The 20,863-nt window shown below is 49.3% G+C and overlaps 1 protein-coding gene across 1 annotated transcript in view; it reads left to right on the top strand.

Moving 5' to 3' along the window:
- Positions 1-20,863, top strand: part of LOC129327141 (zinc finger protein 420-like) — a 58,795-nt gene that overhangs the window by 11,207 nt on the left and 26,725 nt on the right. Inside the window, exon 7 of the mRNA XM_054975609.1 lies at positions 18,064-19,398. Coding sequence (XP_054831584.1) covers positions 18,064-19,398 — 1,335 coding nt within the window. The remainder of the gene's footprint in view (positions 1-18,063; positions 19,399-20,863) is intronic.

Raw genomic sequence — 20,863 nt, forward strand, 5'->3', positions numbered from 1 at the left:
GGAGCTGGATGTCACTTCTTCTGCCACGAAGCACAAGAGTAAGGTCCTCCAGGCGCTGTCCTCTGGTTCTTCGGCATCTGTGGCTTTCCCTCCGGTGGAGGATCTCGTTGATGCCGCGCACAACTTGTGGCAAGCACCGGCCTCGGTTCCGGCGACTGCCCGGAACCTGGAAAAATGTTATCGGCTGAAGCAGGAGGATTGTCCTTTTCTCTTTGCCCATCCGAAGCCTTCTTCCCTGGTCGCCGACGAGGTCAACGCTCGGTTCCGTCGAAACTCACAATCCGCTCCAGTGGATCGAGAAGGTCGGGAACTGGATGCCCTGGGTCGCAAGGTCTACTCCTCCGCGTCCCTTGCTTTTCGTATCGCCAACTTTCAAGCGATAATGGGATCATACAACCTGTTCCTATGGAACCGACTATCGACCTACATTGCCGACTTGCCCGCTGCCAGTCGCCCCTTGGTCAAGGCTCTGCAAGCTGAGGCTGTGAAGCTCGCAAAACAGCAGATGACAGCCGGGAAAGATGTGGCTGACTGTTCGGCTCGCTCCATGGCTTCCTCTGTGGTCCTCCGAAGGCATGCTTGGCTCCGCTCCACGGCCCTGCCTCTGGATAAGCGGATGAAGGTTAAAGATTTCCCCTTCGAGGGGAGCCTCTTATTTTCGGAGAAGACGGATGAAGCCCTGTCCCTCATGAAAAAGAATCACCAAACGGCTAAGTCCCTCGGCGTGATTGCTGACCAGTCGGCCTCGAGGTATCGTGCTCCTCGGTTCCAGTCCTTCCAAACACCCTACCAGTCTTCCCAGCCCTACCACCAGCGCCAAGGCCGCTATTCTTCCACTTACTACGGCCACCGTTCCTTCTCCGGTTCGCAGAAGGGTGCTGCTAAAAGGTCTTCTCGGAACCGAGGGAAGCAGGGACCTCAACGCTCCCCGAAAGGTCCGGCGTCGGGTCCGAAGCAGCTCTTCTGACTAGATCTGGACGCTGCCCTGCCTGCCTCCCAGGATGTTGGCCAGACCCCCTTGTTTGGGAAGAGGCTCCGACCGTTTCTGCCCGTTTGGCGGACTATCACTACTGACTCCTGGGTGTTGTCTATTGTAGAGCATGGCTACAGATTGTTGTTCACCTGCACCCCCCCACTCTCTCTGCCCCCTCGTTATACACCTGTTTCTGGTTCACTGTTGAATAATAATGTTCAGGAGTTGCTTCTAAAGGGTGCTGTGCGTGTGGTTGATCTTTCCACCTCTCCCTATGGTTTCTATTCTAGGTACTTCCTAGTGGATAAGAAGGATGGTGGTTCTCGCCCTATCCTAGACCTCAGGGGTCTCAACTCCTACCTTGTGACCCAGAAATTCAGGATGCTCACCCTGTCCAAGGTTATAGAGCTGTTGGACACTGGAGTCTGGATGGTCATTATTGACCTGAAAGACGCCTACTTTCACATCTCTATACGTGAGGATTGTAGGAAATACCTCAGATTCTTCTGTGGGTCAGTGGCCTATGAATACACTGTTTTGCCTTTCGGGTTGGCTTCCGCCCCCCGAGTATTTACCAAATGTATGGCTGTGGTGGTGGGCTTTTTACGCTCTCAAGGATGTGTCATCTACCCCTACTTAGATGATTGGCTCCTGGTTGGGCCATCTGCCCTTGGGCTCAGGGATCAGCTCTCCCTTGTCACTTCCCTGCTTAATAGCTTGGGCCTTCTCATTAATTTTGGAAAGTCCATATTTTTGCCTACGCCAACGATACGGTTTATTGGGGTAGTTCTGAACTCCTCTATAGGGAGGGCGTTCCTACCTTTGGACCGTTTAAACCGCCTGGTTTCTCTGGTGCGTTATTTCCTGTCTCATCGCTACCAGACGGCCTTACTTAGACACTCCTTGGGCTTATGGCCTCCACTACGAGTGTAGTGCTTCTGGCACGCCTCCATATGCGGCCCCTGCAAACCTGGTTCCTTCGACGTTTTAACCCTCTTCTGATGTCCCCTCACCGGAAGTTCTCCATCCCAAGGGGTGTGCTGCGCTCCCTGGTTTGGTGGTCCCTCCCTGAGAATTTATCCCGGGGCTCTCCATTTGGCACTTTCATGGCTGACGTTACTGTCTCCACTGATGCCTCCAATCTCGGCTGGGGTGGCCGCTGTGGTTCTTTGACAGTGCAAGATGTCTGGTCGCCCTCTGAGGCCTCCTTGCACATCAATGTGTTAGAACTCCGTGCAATCCGGTACTCCCTTGCTTCCTTCACAGATGTGCTCCGGAACAAGCGGGTCCAGGTCCTGTCCGACAACACGACGGCCTGCTACTACGTGAACAAGCAATGGGGAACGGTTTCACTCAGGCTCTGCAAGGAAGCCGCACGACTATGGTCTTGGGCGGCCCACAACAATGTCTACCCCAGAGCGATTCACATCGCGGGGGAGCTGAACGTGTCCGCAGACACCCTCAGCAGGGTGTTTCTCCCGCAGCACGAGTGGTCCCTTCAGCCCAAATATCTCCTTCCAGTTTTCCGCCAGTGGGGGTTTCCGGAGGTAGACCTCTTTGCTACGGCTTCCAACAGACAGGCCCCGCAGTTTTGCACCAGGGCTGGGGTGGATCCTCGATCCCTGGGAGATGCCTTCCAGATACCCTGGTCCCCAGGCTTCTTTTATGCCTTCCCTCCAACCCCGCTCCTGCACAAGGTTCTTTGCAGGATTCGAGCTTATCGCACCCACTGCATCCTGGTGGCTCCATATTGGCCTCGCCAGGAATGGTTCCCCCTCCTGCTCTCCCTTTCGAAGGGATGTTGCCTACCCTTCCCAACCGCCCCGGACCTCTTGCTGCGGGACGGTGTGTGGCACCACAATGTGGGGGTTCTGAAGTTGACGGCCTGGCTCCTGCTGGCTCCAGAGTGACCTTCTCTGCTGAGGTCTTGCGGATCCTTTTAAACTCACGAAAGCTCTCCACTAGGCTGTCTTACCAGCGCAAGTGGTCCCGTTTTTCTAAGTGGTTGGCTCCCAAAGGGGCTTCCCCTTTTGTATGCCCCCTACCTTTAATTTTTGATTACCTGGTGGATCTGCACTCACGTGGTCTGGCTGTGAGCAGTATTAAGGTCCACCTGGCTTCGATCTCCGCTTTTCATGAGCGGATTGATGGGAGAACCGTGTTCAGCCATCACCTGTCCAAACAGTTTCTCAAGGGGCTTTTCAAAACCTTCCCTCCCAGGGTACCCCCGGTTCCACAGTGGAGTTTACCTTTGGTTCTGGCACAGTTAATGCTTCCGCCCTTTGAACCACTGGCTACCTGCCCTCTGGCATTGGTGACATTAAAGGTGGTGTTTCTGGTGGCTATTACCTCCTCCAGAAGGGTTGGGGAGATCTCTGCCTTTCGGGCTGATCCCCCTTTTCTTCAGTTCTTCCCTGATAAGGTTGTCCTGCACCCTAGTCTGGAGTTCCTCCCGAAGGTGGTAACCAAGTTTCATCTGCAACAGAAGGTTATCCTCCCTACATTTTTTCCCAACCCTTCTTCCCCAGGGGAACGAGCCTTGCACACTCTCGATTTGAAACGTGCTTTATTGTTTTATTTGCATGCAACAGCAACTTGTAGGAAGTCCCCTGCATTGTTCATTTGCTATTCTGGACCCCGTAAGGGTCTGCCTGCTTCCCCACAGTCCATTTCCCGCTGGTTGGTGTCTGCCGTTAAACTTTGTTATGCTAAAGCTGGTGTGCGGTGTCCTTTATCCGTGATCGCCCACTCTACCCGGGCACAGGCTGCTTCTGCTGCATTCCTGCGAGGAGTTCCGCTTCGGGACGTCTGTCAAGCTGCCACCTGGTCGTCTCCGTCGACGTTCATCAAACACTACTCTGTGGACGTGAATGCGAGACGTGACTCGGCAGTTGGGACTGCTGTCCTGCACTCGTTGTTTCAGTGACACTCACACCCGCCCCCATTGGTGAGTAGCTCGCTATACTCCCAATGTGGGGCTGCACAGAAGGACGACGACGAAAAACAGTGTTTCTTACCAGTAACTGTTGTTCGTCGAGTATCTTCTGTGCAGACACACATTCCCTCCCTCCTGCCCCGCTGTGAGTGCTGTTTCGTACTATTTGGCCTCCGGCGGCTCAGGGGAACTGAGGGAATGTGGGGGACGCTCGCCTTAAGTATGCCGGTTTTGGCGGGAACGGAACCGCGCACGCGCGGAACCGGCGGGCGTCCCCCTCTTCACGATTCTATAGCTAGTCAAATCTTTCCGCGGCCGGCCTGCGCATGCGCAGTCCCAATGTGTGTCTGCACAGAAGATACTCGACGAACAACAGTTACTGGTAAGAAACACTGTTTTTACATGTTACTGAGCAATTATTTATTTCACCCCACCTTCCTTATTGTGTGAAGCTTGGTACTCTCCCATGTGTGGAGGCACAGAAAAACGAAGATGAAAACAGGGTTAACATACCTGTAACTTATGTTCATCGAGTTCTTCTGTGCTGACACACATCCCTCTCTCCTGCCCCACTGTGAATTCCAATGCAAAATAATAATAAATATGATGACTATAACAAAAATTGATGTTTTTAAATGATTATGGCTATGTGTATTGGATAGCGGCGGCAAGGGAGAACTGAGGGAAGGGGCTGTTGGTCGCTGGAAGGACATGTGACCGTTTGGGCGGGAAACGGTTGCTGAGGCACGCAACAAATGGCCCCTTCGGAGCTATAGAAGCAATAAAGAATTTTCCGGCGACTGGCCTGCACCTGTGCAGTCCCCATGTGTGTCAGCACAGAAGAACTCGATGAACATAAGTTACAGGTATGTTAACCCTGTTTTATCCGGCCGTGAAAGCCTTCGACAATACATCAAACACCTCTACGGGGAGGAAGCATTCCATTAGCCCTTAAAGATGGTTGTTGGCAGAAACAGGGGCAGCTTACTATGGAAATTGTGCATTGTGTACACTTGTCTGTCTGCTTGTGTAATTTTGATGAGGCTTAATGGTTTAAGAAAGAGATCAATTTAAAGCAGATCTCAAATGATTTTATTAGATATAAGATATTTGGTTTCTTTGATAGGATATTTTGAATATTTTCAAATTCCCTGAAGAGAATTCATTTGTAGGATAATGACAAAAGAGAAGAAGACTACTGTTGCCTCAAGTATGGATCTGCCTACTTTTTCTATAGAGGACATTACGGCCATTTTTATGCAAGAACTTAAAAAGTTTTGATGAAACAATTTTGATAAAATGGGGGGGATTGAACTCGACAATAAAGTAAGTTCTGTAGTTTTACAACTGCAGAAAACTGAAGTAGGATTAGAAGGAATAACTTCTGAATTTAAGGAAATAAAAGTTTTTTTAAGAATTGTTAGAAAAAATGTAAAAAAAATTAACAGACAAATGTGCTACTAATGTATAGGTGCAAAGAACGTTGGTAGACTCTGATTTAGAAAACTAAGTTGAGGACTTAGACATTGAAAGCAGAAGAACCTGTGTATAAGGGTTAAAAGAAAAACAGAACGAAGTGACGTTATACGGTATCTAGAGAACTTACTTAATGGGGTGCTCGGCACTGAATTTAGATGCAGAAATGTCTACGGGGATAATATAGTCTATGGGGATAATAAAATCTACGGGGCTAATATAGTACCTTTTGACAATATACAGAGCCAGTTTGGTGTAGTGGTTAAGAGCGCAGGACTCTAATCTGGAGAGCCAGGTTTGATTCCCCACTCCTCCACTTGAAGCCAGCTGGGTGACCTTGGGCTAGTCACAGCTCTCTGGAGCTCTCTCAGCCCCACCCACCTCACAGGGTGTTTTGTTGTGGGGATAATAGTAACATACTTTGTAAACCGCTCTGAGTGGGCATTAAGTTGTCCTGAAGGACGGTATATAAATCGAATATTATTATTATTATTATTACATATTCAAGCAAAGTTTTTGACTATAACAAAACTTAATCTGATAAAAGAGGAAATACAGTTCTTTCCAAATATCTCCTCTTATGCACTACAGAAGTGGAGGAATAAGATTTTGTATAAAAGGGGAATTCCATTTTGGTTATGCTTTGCATACAAAGGGCAACAATATAATACTATGCACATTGAAGAAAGTGAAAATTTTATAAAAGAAGTCAGATAAATTATTGGTACTTTATAAACCATTCATAGTTAAAATGGATTGATTAAATATTGTTTCAATAAACATGAATGCTTTAAATGAACTTATTACAAAGAGGATTTTTAAAAAAATGCTGAAAGAGAGCAGATTTACTGCACAATTCTATGGCCGGCCCCAACGCCGGCGTGCCTGCACAGACGGAGCAGTGGCACCGCCAGGCCGTATCCTGTGCCAGCAAAGTGCAGTGGAGCCAGCCCCGGCAGCAGTGCAGAGATGCAAATTGGGAGAACCAGAAAACGTGGGCGGGCCTGATGCGCGGCCACCGCCGGGCACAGCCAAAGGGTGCTGTTCCCCACAAGCAGCAGGGGGAGGGGCCAGGATAGGCACAGCCAATGGGGAGCACGCGATCCCGGCCAGGCCCAAGAGCAGCAGGCAAATCGCGCCCATGCTGGCAGACCACCCCGGCTCGTGCGTTGGGCGGGGCTCGCAGTCGGGAAGGAGAGGGGTAGGCATGGTCTGAGGAGCCTTTTCACCGTTTGCCCAATGCAGCTCCAAGTCCGTGGCAGCTGCATCCAGAGAGGTTGGCATGGGACTGGCAGGCACCCTGCCATGAGGAATCCAGGGCAGCAGCCAGTCCCGGCAGTAGGGAACAGCCACCAAGTCGTGCCGAAGGGGAGGGTTGGCCTGAGGCCGCCACCAAGAGGCAGACACAGCAGGCCCGCCCCCGTCCCCGTCCCAAGACAAAGACCACAGACACCCGTTGCACAGAAATCAGTCTTTATTATTATACCATCCCACCTCCCCCAGCAGACGTGAGGAAGGGGAGGAGTGTAGGAGAGGGTGGGTGATGAGGGATATGGGGAGGCAGGGCTAGGCAGAGCCCATTTGGAAGGACAGGCAGCCAGGGGCCCGTCGACGGCCTGGGCACTGCCTCGCCAGCCCCCTCCCTGCTCACCCCCTGTGCCGTCTGGCGCCTGTGCGAGTGCATGGTCAGAAGCAACTGCCCCTCCACCCAGCCTTCCCGGCTGCGGCGACCAGGTCACGCGGCCAAGCTCTGCTCCGCTGCCCCTGGCCCCCCTGGACACGGCCCTATTGCCTCCAGCAGGTGTATAACACCCTGGGCCGCGGCCCCGCCTGTCCAGCAGAACACCCCCCCCGCAAGGCGGCAGCAGGGCTCACCGGCAAGGCCGGTGGCCGGACCCCCTTGGCCGTCCATGGGCTCGGCCTCTCACAGGCAACTGGGCCCGAGGGAGAGGTGCCTCTGGGGCAGGTGGAGCAGCTGCAGCGGGTGGGGCTGACGGGTCGAGGATGGCGACGAGCCGCCCGAGCAGGGCTTCGGCACGGACTTGAGAGGCATGGAGCCCCTCTCCCACCTCCAGTACAGCGGCCATGAACTCCCGGCCGCGGTTGTTCGCCTCCTCCCATGCGGCGTGCACCTCTAGCCGCTCCCTCTCGATTGCCGCACACATTGTGGCCAGTGTCGGGGGAAGCCGCTGGGCAGGGCATAGCCACGCACAGCCTCGGACACACCCCACCTCTCCCAACAACCAGGGCCGGCGCGCCCATGGAGGCCAGGTAGGCGGTGGCCTCGGGCGCGTGGGCGCTGGAGGGGCGCTGGAGGGGGTGATGGGGGTGGAGGCGCGCGCAGCGAAGCTGGCATGACTGGGCTGCCTGCAGCTACTGCTGCAGCCAGCCAGCCAGCCCCTTGCTGCCGCCGCCGCCACACACCCCAGCCGGGCACAGCCTCTGTGCGCCGCTCGAGCAGCGGCTCGCGGCTTCTGCGCCCAGTTGGGGCGCACGGCGGCGGCGGCGGCGGCACGGAGCTGGCTGGATGGCTGCAGCAGCAGCTGTAGCCAGCCCACGCCAGCTCCGCTGCGCGCTCCTCCGCCCAGCTGGGCGCAGAAACCGCGAGCTGCTGCTGGGGTGGCGCACGGAGCAGCCTCCGCGCGCCGCCCCAGCCCCGGCTCGCAGCTTCTGCGCTCGGCTGGGGCGCGCGGCGGCGGCGGCGGCGGCACGGAGCTGGCTGGATGGCTGCAGCAGCAGCTGTAGCCAGCCCACGCCAGCTCCGCTGCGCGCTCCTCCGCCCCAGCTGGGCGCAGAAACCGCGAGCTGCTGCTGGGGTGGCGCACGGAGCAGCCTCCGCGCGCCGCCCCAGCCCCGGCTCGCAGCTTCTGCGCTCGGCTGGGGCGCGCGGCGGCGGCGGCGGCGGCACGGAGCTGGCTGGATGGCTGCAGCAGCAGCTGTAGCCAGCCCAGGCCAGCTCCGCTGCGCACTCCTCCGCCCCAGCCGAGCGCAGAAGCCATGAGCTGCTGCTGGGGCGGCGCACAGAGCAGCCTGTGCGCGCCGCTCCAGCAGCAGCCCGCAGCTTCTGCGCTCGGCGGTCCGTGCGCCGCCCAGCCCCCCTGCGGCGCGTGATGACGTCTGTGATGACGTCATCACGCCACGCGGAGGCGCAGGCGCACGCCGCCGCAGGCGCTAAAACCTCTGGCGCCGGCCCTGCCAACAACCACGCCATGTTGGTGCGGGAGCCTCGCAACTGCCCTGCAGGATGGATGCGAGGCGGGACACCGTGGGGTGGAGGGTGTTGGAATGACCAATGGGGCTGCCGCAGACACCTGAGGGGCTGGATCCACTCTGGGAGGCAGCCGCTCATGGGACTTTGTTGCTGTGGCTGCGGCTGCAACGGGAACGATCCTCCCCAGGCGCGCGAGACCTCCTGCCTGGGATACGGCATCCGTCTACCGCTACCCTAGTTTCTTCACTGATGGGGCTAGGGTTCCAGTGAGCGGACTGTTTCCCCTGCCATCTCCTGCCCCCTTGCAGCAGCACCCCCGGCCACCCTCTCCCTGGCTTATCGGGTGCCAGCTGCTCACCCTACCAGGGATTGATCGCCCTCGGTGGCTCCCCCCTCCCCGCTGACATGCCCTGCCCCAAACCTCTACCTGACGTTACTGTGAGGGGAGGGGGGGCGGGGAGGCAGAACGGGGTCTGTCAGATACATTTGTGGCGATGTGCAGGTGGAGATATGTGACGGGAGTGTTGGGGGAGGGGCAGATTACGAAGTCAGGCTCGCAGACACAGAAGGCAGTTGTTTTACAACTCATTTTATTGCACTGGAACAAGTGGGCTTGTTTTTAGGCTAGCAAGGGAGCCGGGGAATTCTTCACAGCCCTCCTTCCCGCTCAGCGGGGCGGGGCTGAGATGCAGGCCGCGGCGCGAAAGTGCTTCCTGGGCTGCAGCCAACCCTCCATCAGAGATGTTTGGGGAGGGCGGGACGCGGGGGAGCAGCCCTGCCCTGGACGTGCCTGCGGGAGAAAAAGACACATGTGGGCTTTGCCTCGTTCCACTGGCGAGGCAAGCCCCACACTCCGCCATCCGGGAGGATGCACGTAGTCGAAGGCAGCAGCAACCAGCTGATGCATGACAGTCTGGCAAGGATGCACTCGGCCTTGGCAAGCCTTTACCTTTAAGGGAAGGAATGAGCTGGTCATAACAAACACCTGTTCGCATGTGGGTTTTGGGGCGCCTTCCTCTGAGGCGGCCAGGGGCAGCCAGGGGCGGCCATGGTCGTCCCCCACCCCTGCTGGGCCTCACCCGAAGTGGCAAGTGAGCGGGTGGGGTCAGGTGAATCCCCCCCTCCCCTACCTCCCCCTCACTTGTCAGCGCTTCGTCAGTCAACACCAGGCGGGAATACCGGAGTCAGGGTACCTGCAAGGAAACGGGAGAGGCTGCTGTAAATTCGCCAAGTGTCACTCCCTTCTCTCATGGAAGGGTTAATTTGTTTGTGCTTAGTTAGAAGCAACTAGCTTGCATGAGTCCAGTTAGATGTTGAGTTGTTCTTCCTGTCGGGGTAAAAAGGGGGTTAGCCAGACATTTGCACTTCTTCCCTTTTACGGGAAGTGCCCCCAGTTTTTCGCAAAGTCCCCCGAGTGCATTCTGTGCCTGCCACCGTGAATGCCCTCACCCCCGTTCGGTGTTCAAAGGGGCAACGCCATGCAGCACACAGACAGAGCCTCCGGCGACATGCTCACTTACCTGAGGGTTTTGGCCGGTGCTGGCCGGATGTTTTGTAGGGCGCGGTTGCAGGTGATTGGGTGCGGAGAGGGGGGCTCGTCCACGCCGGGCGTGTACACTGATTGGTCCCCGGGATAGTTCGCATCCTATGCTCCTTCGGGCCATGGAGGCGGGGCTGAGCGCTCGGAGAGGGGGCCGGATTTTCGCCGTTCCATGAGCGCCTGTGGGCTACGCCTTCTTTTTCCGTGGCTTAGCTTTTTTGCGCCGCTGTCGGCGTTCCCGCTTCTGGAGGGGCTTAGGGAGCAGACTAATTCCAACCCCACCCTGTTCCCCGCCCCCCCCCCACGACGGCGCAGGGCTCTACGCCGCTCCTCCGCCCGGCCGCCTGAGGCTTGCGCTGGTGCCGGCCCGCCGGCGGGCCAGTGCCGCGTCCCAGAGCAGGCGGAGGACGACTTACCCGGGCGTAAAGCCCAGATACGCCGTCGCAAGCCTTAGTTCGGTTCCTATTCACTTTCCCCGCCCCTCTTAGGATTGGGCTGCCAATTCTTCAAGAAACACATTTTAAAATGATCGAATTAACATATTAGGAAATAAAAAATTGGGAGAAGTCTATGTGGCCTCTTGCTGGTAATAAAATTAGAAGGGTTGCTATATATTTTAAAATCTAAGATATAGATTATAGGATGTATTAAAAGGTCTTGATGGCTGTTATATTTTTTGTAGAATACTCTTGATGCCCTAAATGAAAAACATTATTTTTTATAAAATGTAGTTAAAATTGATTGATTTTTGTTGAAGGTGAATTAATAATAGAATATGAATTCTGTAATGGAAATCTTACAGGATAGATCAGGTAAAAATGTAGTGAACAGAAGACCTTAGGGATGTAATTAAAAAAATATAATTAATATAACATAATAATAATAACATAAGATTTATATACTGCCCTTCAGCACAACTTAATGCCAGAGCGATTTATGAAGTGTTATTATTATCCTCATGACAATCATCCTGTGAGCTGAGTGGGGCTGAGAGAGCTCCGAGAATGTCTAATTATTTTGAATTATTAGATATATGAAGGAAAGAATATAGATTTGCAAAGGACTATACCTATTTCATTAAGCCCTGGGGGTTATAATCCAGAATTGATTTATTTTTGGTTTCTAAAACGTTAGGCTTTTCTGCATATAGAACTTAATCTTTATTTTCTTAGCAGTCAGTCTGCAAGGATTGGGATTGGCTTGAGTATGGTCCTTCTACACCTCTGCCTTCTCTCCATAATCTGTCCTGGTGTGGAGTCCATTTAGTTGTGCCTAAAATAATCAGGATTTTAGGGCGACAGTGCTGTCATCGGTGGTGTTGTAGCACAGCAAAATCCTCTTTTTGTTTCTTTGCACATACACTGTATATCACTATACCAACAAACTGCTATCGGGAGATTCCTCTTCCTCCCTAGTAATGAGCTTTAATTAGCTGATTGGGCAGCGTCCCACTGTGTCAATTTTTCATTTACTGACTAGGAGATTGGCTAGTATGGTTTTTGAAAATCTTTTCGGCAGCTGAATGATTCTTCTGGTTGATGATTTTCTCTGGGAGCCGTTTCAAGACTAAAGAATGTCTTTTGATTATTTGGATTTTGGATGTTTGTTTTTGCCAATGCTGATCCAGGTGCCATGGAGTTGCTGAACAGTGTGGTAGTGTTGTTGGTGCACGTTATTATCCTCTGCCTCAGAAGCACCCTGAATGCCTCTTCGTTTTTTCTTCGGAAAATGCGGTCAAGAAACAGGGCTCTGAGTCGGTCGGCCATGCGGGCCAAATGGAGAGCCGTGCTGGGCACCTCATTTGGGTATTGTCGTCGGGCAAGGCTTCGCTGGTATGCCCTGGCGGGGGCACGTGTTCCCCATCGTTGTTGGGTCTACCCTCAGAGCAATGGCTGGTGGGATAATTTCATCCTGCGAATATGGGACGATCAGCAGTGGATCGAGAACTTTCGAATGACCCACCAAACCTTTATGGAAATTGTGTCAGCGCTTAAAGGACGGCTCTTGCGGCAGAGGACCACCATGCGTGAACCGATTTCTGTGGAAAAGAGGGTTGCGATTGCCATATGGTACCTGGCAAATGCGAACTGCTATCGGGAAGTCAAGCAGCAGTTCGGTGTAGGACTGTCAACCGTTGGGGAAATCGTCCTGGAAGTATGCTTTGCCATGGAGCTGGAGCTACTGCGCAAGACAGTATGCCTGGGCACTGAGGTCAGAAAGGTAATGTTTTCCTTCTTTTTACACCCTTTTTATTCCTTCCCCCACGCCTTAAAAAAAGTTTTCTTACGTTGCTATAGCAATATAACAATAGCACAAGCATTTTTCCTCCCTGACATTTCTGCACAGCAGCACAAGAGGTCTTGTTAAAGGGTCACGCGTGACAGTATCAGCTCATCCTGACCTGCCCTAGTTCATACTGAGTGCTTAAAAACATTCATTCTTTATTGTTTACAGCGCACAATATGTTGTGGTTATTGTCATTCCAGATAATGGATGGCTTCCAGCGTCTAGGCTTCCCACACTGCATTGGTGCCATTGGCAACACGCATGTCCCTATACGAGCCAGAGGAGGACGGACAGATCCATTTGGAAACCGGAAGAAATTTTGCTCCATCTTGCTTCAGGGAACTGTTGATCACACAGGACGGTTCATAGATGCCGAGGTGGGGTTGAGTGGAAGGAATGACGCTTTTGTGTTCTGCAACTCAGCAATCTGTGCCGCGATGGATGCTGGGGGTTTTGTTCCTGGCAACCCCACTATAACTCTGGAAGGAGTCTCAATCCCACCACTGATTGTTTCGGATGGTTCTTACCCCATGAGGCGGTGGCTGATGAAGCCGTTCGGGAAAGCCACAGACAGGGGCCAGGGACAATTTGATTATGCGCTGTGCAGGGCCAGAAATGTCCTGAAGCATGCCTTTGGAAGGCTTAAGGCTCGTTGGAGGTGCCTTTCTGCACGCCTTACCGTCTTTGAGGAGAACATAACCACCATTGTCAGAGCGTGTGTCATACTTCACAATATATGTGAGGAAAAGGGACATGCTGTTTTGGTGGACTGCCATGTACCTGACCTGGTCATGGCGCCCCGTAAGGAGGACGAAGATGATAGGAATGACGGGCACCATTTAGATGAGGGGAAGATTGTTAGAGAAGCCATTGCAAACTTCCTGAGCAGGAACCAAGGGCAGTGACATTTTAAGGTTGGAGGTACTGGTGTACCTCATACTTCACAGTTAGATTGACTGAAGTTTTCCATTGTACATGTTTAAATTTTTTTTTTTACAATAAAGGTAGTATTTTTGTGGTGGAAAGCTGAGTTTGCCTTCTACTTTCTAGCCTGATGTGGGAGAAGGTTAATGTTATATGCGGGGACCCTTTGTCACAGTCTAGCCTTCCCTACTGGGCTGTTGTGATAAAGCATGCGGGAGAGAAAGAGTTTGTAAAATGCTCATACTCATTCTCTGGATTACAGCTCCACAATCACATGGATTCTGGAATGGGCTCTGTGAAGTTCTGCATAGTGGATTGCTGGCAAAGTTCCCATGGCTTCTGTTATATTTCACAAACAAGTGACTGCCCCCTGCAACACCCCCTCCTCTTGGCTGCTAGAGCAAGAAAGAAAGCTAAAATGAACCTTATAATGGGGTCGGTGGGGAAAAGAGATCACATTTATAAAAAAAAGTTTTGGCGTCATGTCTCTAAACTGATTGCTCAGGCGACATCTGGTATTTGTCAATGTCAGGTTTTGAAATGAAAATCAACAAAACATTTAAAGCAACTAAAAAATTTAAAGCAAAACATTAGGCATGACTGAAGGGAATGCCAAACAAAACAACAGACTCTTCACCTGATAGCAGAAGATGGCAACAGAAGGGACAGACGAGTCTCCCTGGGGAGAGAGTTCTAGAGTTTCGGTACCTGGACTGAGAAGGCTGTCTCTTGGGTCACCATCCGCCTAATCTCAGAAAGCGGGGGGAACTGAACAGGGCTTCCAAAGATGGCTGCAGTAGTCAGGTAAGTTCATAAGGGAGTAGGCGAGTCTTCAGGTATGTTGGTCTCAAGCCATATAGGGCTTCAGTTTACTTGAATCGTGCCTGGAAACAAATCGGGAGCTGGTGTAGATGAGCCTAGACTGGAGTAATATGGTCCCTACAACTCACTCCAGTCAACCCCCTTGCTCCAGGATTCTGCACCAATTGAAGTTTCTGAATACAGAGCATGTTGATGTAATCTAATCTAGATGTGACCAGGGCATGCCCACAGGGACCCAGATCCTTTCTGCCCAGGAAAGGCTGCAGAGGACTAACCAGACAAATCTGGTAAAAGGCCCTTATGTCCACAGTTGCCACTTGTAGGCCTGGGTCCAAGATAGGATTATCAGGTCCCCTTATCCTTCCAGTGGGAGGGCAGGTACCCGGCATTGACCTTCACTTCCAGGCAATGTCATTCTGCAGGCTCAGGAGTGTGTGCCCTTTGCAGCAGGCTGATTTGGATCCCAAACTGGCCCAATTCAGCCTGCTTGGAGCCCAAACCGGTCCACTGCAAAGTGCAGGAGTACTCTCAGGGTGGTGCAATGTCACTCTCTGGAAGTGATGTCGTTGCACCACCTCAGGAACGGCCCTGGAGGCTCATTCTTGCACCTTTCCCCTCACCAGCCAGGTGAGTGGTGGCAAGGGGGTGGAGGGTGAAAGCAGGGGATCGCCCACTCCCATTAGGGGACTGGTAACCCTAGTCTAAGACCACCCCAAAACTATGGAACTATCTCTTCAAAGGGAGTATAGCCCCACCCAGAATGAGAGACAGATTGGTGACTCTCTGGTTTGGGATTGGTGAATTATCTGATTAGTTGTGGCAATTTTATATGGGGAGTTCCTAATCAATTGCTTTCTTTGGGGGGGTGGGGGGGGTCAGTTCTCACCTGCTGCTGATTAGCTTAAGGGTTACCACCATGATAGTTCTCCGATGGTAATATATTAATGCTTACGTGTGAGAATCACCATTTCCCAACACATAACAGAAAGCGGAAAAAAGCTCTAGAAAACCAGAAACACGCATGCATTAGAATCGCCATTAAGCACACCTGAAAGTGTTAACCAATCTTCAAAAAACCCATGATTAACTATAATATGAAATCTCTTATATAGGCATATTGTGATAAGGGTAGAATGTTTATTTTTTAAAAAGTAAATGAAACCTCTTTTTTTCCAACTATGTTCATGAAGAGAAAGCAGTGTGTTGTCCATTTGTTCAAAAAACAAAGCAAAACAGTGGCGGCGGTTATGGTGCCATGGTTTCAAAAGCAAAAAAGATATTGGTGCTGTTTATGTCACTATATCGATACAAATGTTGAATGTTAAAAAAAATAATGAACTTGACTCATCAACAGGAGGCAGGGAGAGGAAGTGGTATGACGATAATGGAAGATCAGTCTTTGTTATGTGGGTTGGAAAGGTAGGAGAGGGAGGAACAAACCCAAGAAATTTGGCATGGGGAGGGGAAGATTGGGATAAAAGCAGTAACAGAAAAAAAAGCAGAAGAAAACCCCCAGTGTGGCAACTAAAGGCCAAGGTAACATGCAGAAATCAGAAGAAAAACTGAAGCAGTATTGGGCCAGAAATGACAAACCCATGTGGCAAAGCCCTTTATGTTCCCATGTATCAGAGAGTCACGCTGGAATTAATGTTTATGCTGATCATTCCCAATTTTTTTTAAACTTCAAAATCTGCCAGAAGACAAATTCAATACTTGGAGAGTTGATAGTTTTCTATTATCAAATACATCCACAGCATAGAAATTAAAAGTAGAAATTGACTTCTTTTTTATGACAAATAAACTGAGGTTTCCTCTATAATAAGTTGGGAAGCAAGAAGAGCCTATTTGAGAGGCCAGTGTATTAACAACAACAGCAACAATTTAATGCCCACTCAGAGCGGTTTACAAAGTCTGTTATTATCCCCACAACAATCACCCTATGAGGTGGGTGGGGCTGAAAGAGCTCCAAGTCACCCAAAGTCACCCAGCTGGCTTCAAGCAGAGGAGTGTGGAATCAAACCTGGTTCTCCAGATTAGAGTCCTGCTGCTCCTAACCACCCCACCAAACTGGTTATTAGAAGTTAATGTTAATCCAGAAAAAACAAAACGAGAGTAGAATGTGAAGTAGGATTTTTAAAAGCAGAGAAAGTGTATACAGAGAAACATAATGAATAAACATTTCAGATATGGCTATTGTGAAAGAGCCATCTTGAAGAACTAGATGGAGAAGAGTATACCATTTATGCAACAGAGATTCCCTGAGTTTGGCAATAATGGCAGTAGGCTCCAGAAAAAGAAAAATTATTGGTTTGGGGTATAAAATTAAATGATGGTAACTTGATTACGGGAAGTGAAGCATGAGTTTGAGAAATCTGATAGTATGAATATTAAAGCTGTGGTAGAGATTTTGAACAGATGTAGTATTTGTGCCCTGCTAACTCTCCATTAGCATCTGCTCACCTGAACAGGGCCTTCTGCAGGTGTCAGCCTGCAAAAGGGCAAAATCAAAAGCTGCCCATACATGCATATTCTCTGTGGAGGTCCTCACCTTATGGAACAGCCTGAAGAAGGCAGGGAAACTCCCACTCTTACAGCTTCCGCAAACTGGAAAACCAAATTATTCAGGAAGGCTTTTTTACACAGGTAATAAGGCTGTGCTATAAGGAAATGGTTCAGAGAGATTCATTGGTAAAGGGACAGGGACTGCGGATTATACAACTATGTACTGTCAGTTGTTGTAAGTATGTTCCTACTGAGAAGTTTCTACGTTGTTTAGTATGTCATGTCAAATTGTATTGTCGAAGGCTTTCACGGCCAGAGAACGATGGTTGTTGTGGGTTTTCCGGGCTGTATTGCCGTGGTCTTGGCATTGTAGTTCCTGACGTTTCGCCAGCAGCTGTGGCTGGCATCTTCAGAGGTGTAGCACCAAAAGCACCTGTGACACTGAGAGATCTCTGTCTTTTGGTGCTACACCTCTGAAGATGCCAGCCACAGCTGCTGGCGAAACGTCAGGAACTACAATGCCAAGACCACGGCAAAACAGCCCGGAAAACCCACAACAACCATCATGTCAAATTGTTTATTTTTTGTTTCAGCATCGTATCAGCTGTGTATTGGATTTCTGCTTATTTTCAAATTTCTGCAATCTATACCCAATTGTATTGTCTACTTGAATGCCCCAGCCATTGATTGTGTTGATTTACACTGTGTAATCCACCTTGAATCTTAGTGAGGAAGGCAGGTTATAAATACCTTTAATAATAATAATCATGAGCTTTGGACTCTCAGTGGAGCAGAACTCCAGACAGGAAGGGGGCAAGCCCAGAGCAGCAATAAATGTATCTACATACCGGGCTGCTTCCTCCGAGGGTAAATGATGCTTTTGTGTGTGTGCACTGAGAGAGACTGAGCAATCCAAAGAGGCCTGATGCAGACAATGTGTAGAGTTGTCAGCCCCAAGTAGAGTGGATGAGGAATCATACAGAGACAGGACAGAGACTCTGTGAATGGATGACTTAACAGTGCCATCCTAAAAAGATTTGCACTCTTCTATACCCTTTTACTCTGTTTCATATGCCACTTTTGGGCTCATAGGAGCTTTTACTTATTTTCTCATAATATGTCAGTAGTTCTATCATTAAATATAGTCTGTGAGTCATTGCTTATAGCTAGATATATCTATCTCTTTCAGGATTTGCTTCCTCTTTACTCTTTGGAAGTAAGTAATTTTTTAAAAAGTTGTTTAAAATTTTCTCTTCTGCTTTATTTCCTCAGATTCAAAAAGAATGCTTAAAAAAACTTGATATTCTTTTCAACAACAAATATTGTTTATTCCTTGATACGAAGTTGAATTTCTTCCTTCTACTCTTATTGAGTTTCTCCTATTATTCCTGCAGATGATGTTTGGGAGTACAAGAATGAAGCAGAACCATCAAAAGTCTTGTTGGACAGAGCCAAGGGGATACACAACCTGAGGAATCCAAGTAGACCAAATATGCAGGAGGGAAAAAAGAGACAGAAGCAGGAGGATCCGTCGCAAGGCTATCAACGGGATACTTTTAAAGGAACAAATGACAAATGTGGGGAAGGTTTCGCTCTTAATGAACAACTAAGAATCCAAAGAGAGACTCATGATAAATGTCTGGAATGTGGGAAGTGCTTCTTTCGGAGATCATGCCTTGGCCGACATCAAAGAATACACACGGGGGAGAAACCACACAGTTGCCCAGACTGTGGCAAGAGCTTTGCTCATAAATCGAGTCTTATTCAACATCTAAGAATTCACACAGGAGAGAAACCATATCATTGCTTAGAGTGTGGGAAGAGGTTCAGTCAGAGTGCATATCTTAGTCAACATCAAAGAATTCACACAGGGGAGAAGCCATACAGCTGCTCAGGCTGCAGTAAGAGCTTCTCTGATAAATCAAGCCTCATTCAACATCTAAGAATTCACACAGGAGAGAAACCATTCAAATGCATGGAGTGTGGGAAAAGCTTTGGACAGAGCAACTATCTTAATCGACATCAAAGGATTCACACAGGAGAGAAACCACATAGCTGCTCGGATTGCGGCAAGACTTTCTCTGATAAATCAAGTCTTGTTCAACATCTAAGAATTCACACTGGAGAGAAACCATTTAAATGTCTCGAGTGCGGAAAGAGCTTCTGTCAGAAGGCACACCTTCATCAACATCAAACAGTCCATACAGGGGAGAAACCGCATGGCTGCTCAGTGTGTGGAAAGAGCTTTTCGGTTAAATTCAGTCTTCTTCGACATCAAAGAATTCACACTGGGGAGAAACCATTTAAATGTTTGGAGTGTGGAATGAGCTTCCGTCAGAGCACCTATCTTAGACAACATCAAAGAATCCACACAGGAGAGAAACCACATGGTTGTTCGGAGTGTGACAAAAGCTTCTCCCATAAATCAAGCCTTATTCAGCATCTACAAATCCACACAGGGCAGAAACCATATAAATGCTTTGAATGTGGAAGAAGCTTCAGCCAGAGGACATGCCTTAGTCAGCATCAAAGGATCCACACAGGGCAGAAACCATATAAATGCTTTGAATGTGGAAGAAGCTTCAGCCAGAGGACATGCCTTAGTCAGCATCAAAGGATCCACACAGGGGAGAAACCATATAGCTGCTCAGAGTGTGGCAAGACCTTCTCCCACAAATCAAGCCTTATTCAGCATTTAAGAATTCACACGGGGGAAAAACCATTTAAATGTTTTGAATGTGATAAGCGCTTTAGACTGAGAGGACACCTTACTCAACATCAAAGAACCCACCTCTCAGTTGCTAAGCCTTATTAACCATAGAAAATCAACACAGTGCAGACACTGTACAAACACTTAGAATATGGAAAAAAACTTCACTTAGAGCACACTGCTTCAGTGACATTTGAATATTCATTCAAGAGAGGGACAACAGTCTTCTGAATATTGGCAGGAAAATACTGTTTCTACTTGAAGCTGACCTCCTCTTCCAGTGTGTGTTTGAACTGTTGGGAACTTTTGCTAGCAATCAGTGCTTCTCATTTTTTTTAATTAAAGGTTATCAAGCACATAGTTCAATTCAAGTCTTACTTTTACATTCACGTAACAATAACTTATTTACTAATTTACTATTAACATTTAAAGTTTCTTTTTCTTTAAATGGTCTTTCCCGTATAGATCCATGAAAGTTTTGTTGTTCTTCAGTTGCTTATATTTCTGTTAATAACAGTGCTTCTCATTTTGAAAGGGCTTTCAGAACAGAATCAGAAACCGTAAAAATCCTGTGTGAGAGAACCATCAGCTGAAATTGCTACATTTTTCGGTCCTTAGCACCCTCTTCCACCTGACAACACATGTGACTAAGATCCTGCTCCAGGGACGATAATTGCAAGGATGGGACTGGAGCAGGGCCTGTTTAATGTTTGTGCCCCAGCTTTGAACTCCTTCTACAGTGAGATGTGTACAACTTCAGGTGGATTTTGTGGGTTTGTCTATGGCATCCAACAGATGAAAAGTGGAAGCTAGACTTGCGAGACCGTTGGTCTGATCCATCATGGCTACTCTTAATGTTTTTAAAATTTTTATTTTCCCTCCTTTGAGTGACTATTCCACTATTACCACTATGCTGCTTTGAGAGGCTCGAAAGAGGCATTGATATTTGTCATTTAGTATACTTTGGGGGATTTAGGATAGATAATATGTACAGTAGACATTCTGCCCTAGGTAAAAAAAAACTCATATAAATGTTAGGCTTAATGCCAATAAAATATTAGCAATGTTACCCATGAAACAAAACTGTGACTCTTAAAAAATTGTTCAGACTACAGGATAGTTTTTGCTTGGGACAACAGTGAAGCCCAGCAGATTCCAGTTGTACCTTGTATGAGCAAGTCTGCGGGTTGCTCCTTTCTCAGAAATGGTGATGCCATTTTCAGTGAGGAAAAGGCAACTGCTAACTCTGTACAGAACCAGAAATATAGGTCCTAAGACCAACGGGAAAACAATTATTTATCAATCATATATTACATATACATAATCATTCTTTAAATATAGCATATTACAATATTGCAGCCAATTTTTATCTTTGTTTTACAAGTTTCAGCATATAATTTATATTACATATATCATTCAAGAATCCTCCCCAGGAGGATCAAGGGGTGCAGCGGCAAATTAATGACTTGTACTATATCAAAGTC

This window comes from Eublepharis macularius, chromosome 4 (genome assembly GCF_028583425.1).
Source record: "Eublepharis macularius isolate TG4126 chromosome 4, MPM_Emac_v1.0, whole genome shotgun sequence".
Lineage (NCBI taxonomy): Eukaryota > Metazoa > Chordata > Lepidosauria > Squamata > Eublepharidae > Eublepharis > Eublepharis macularius.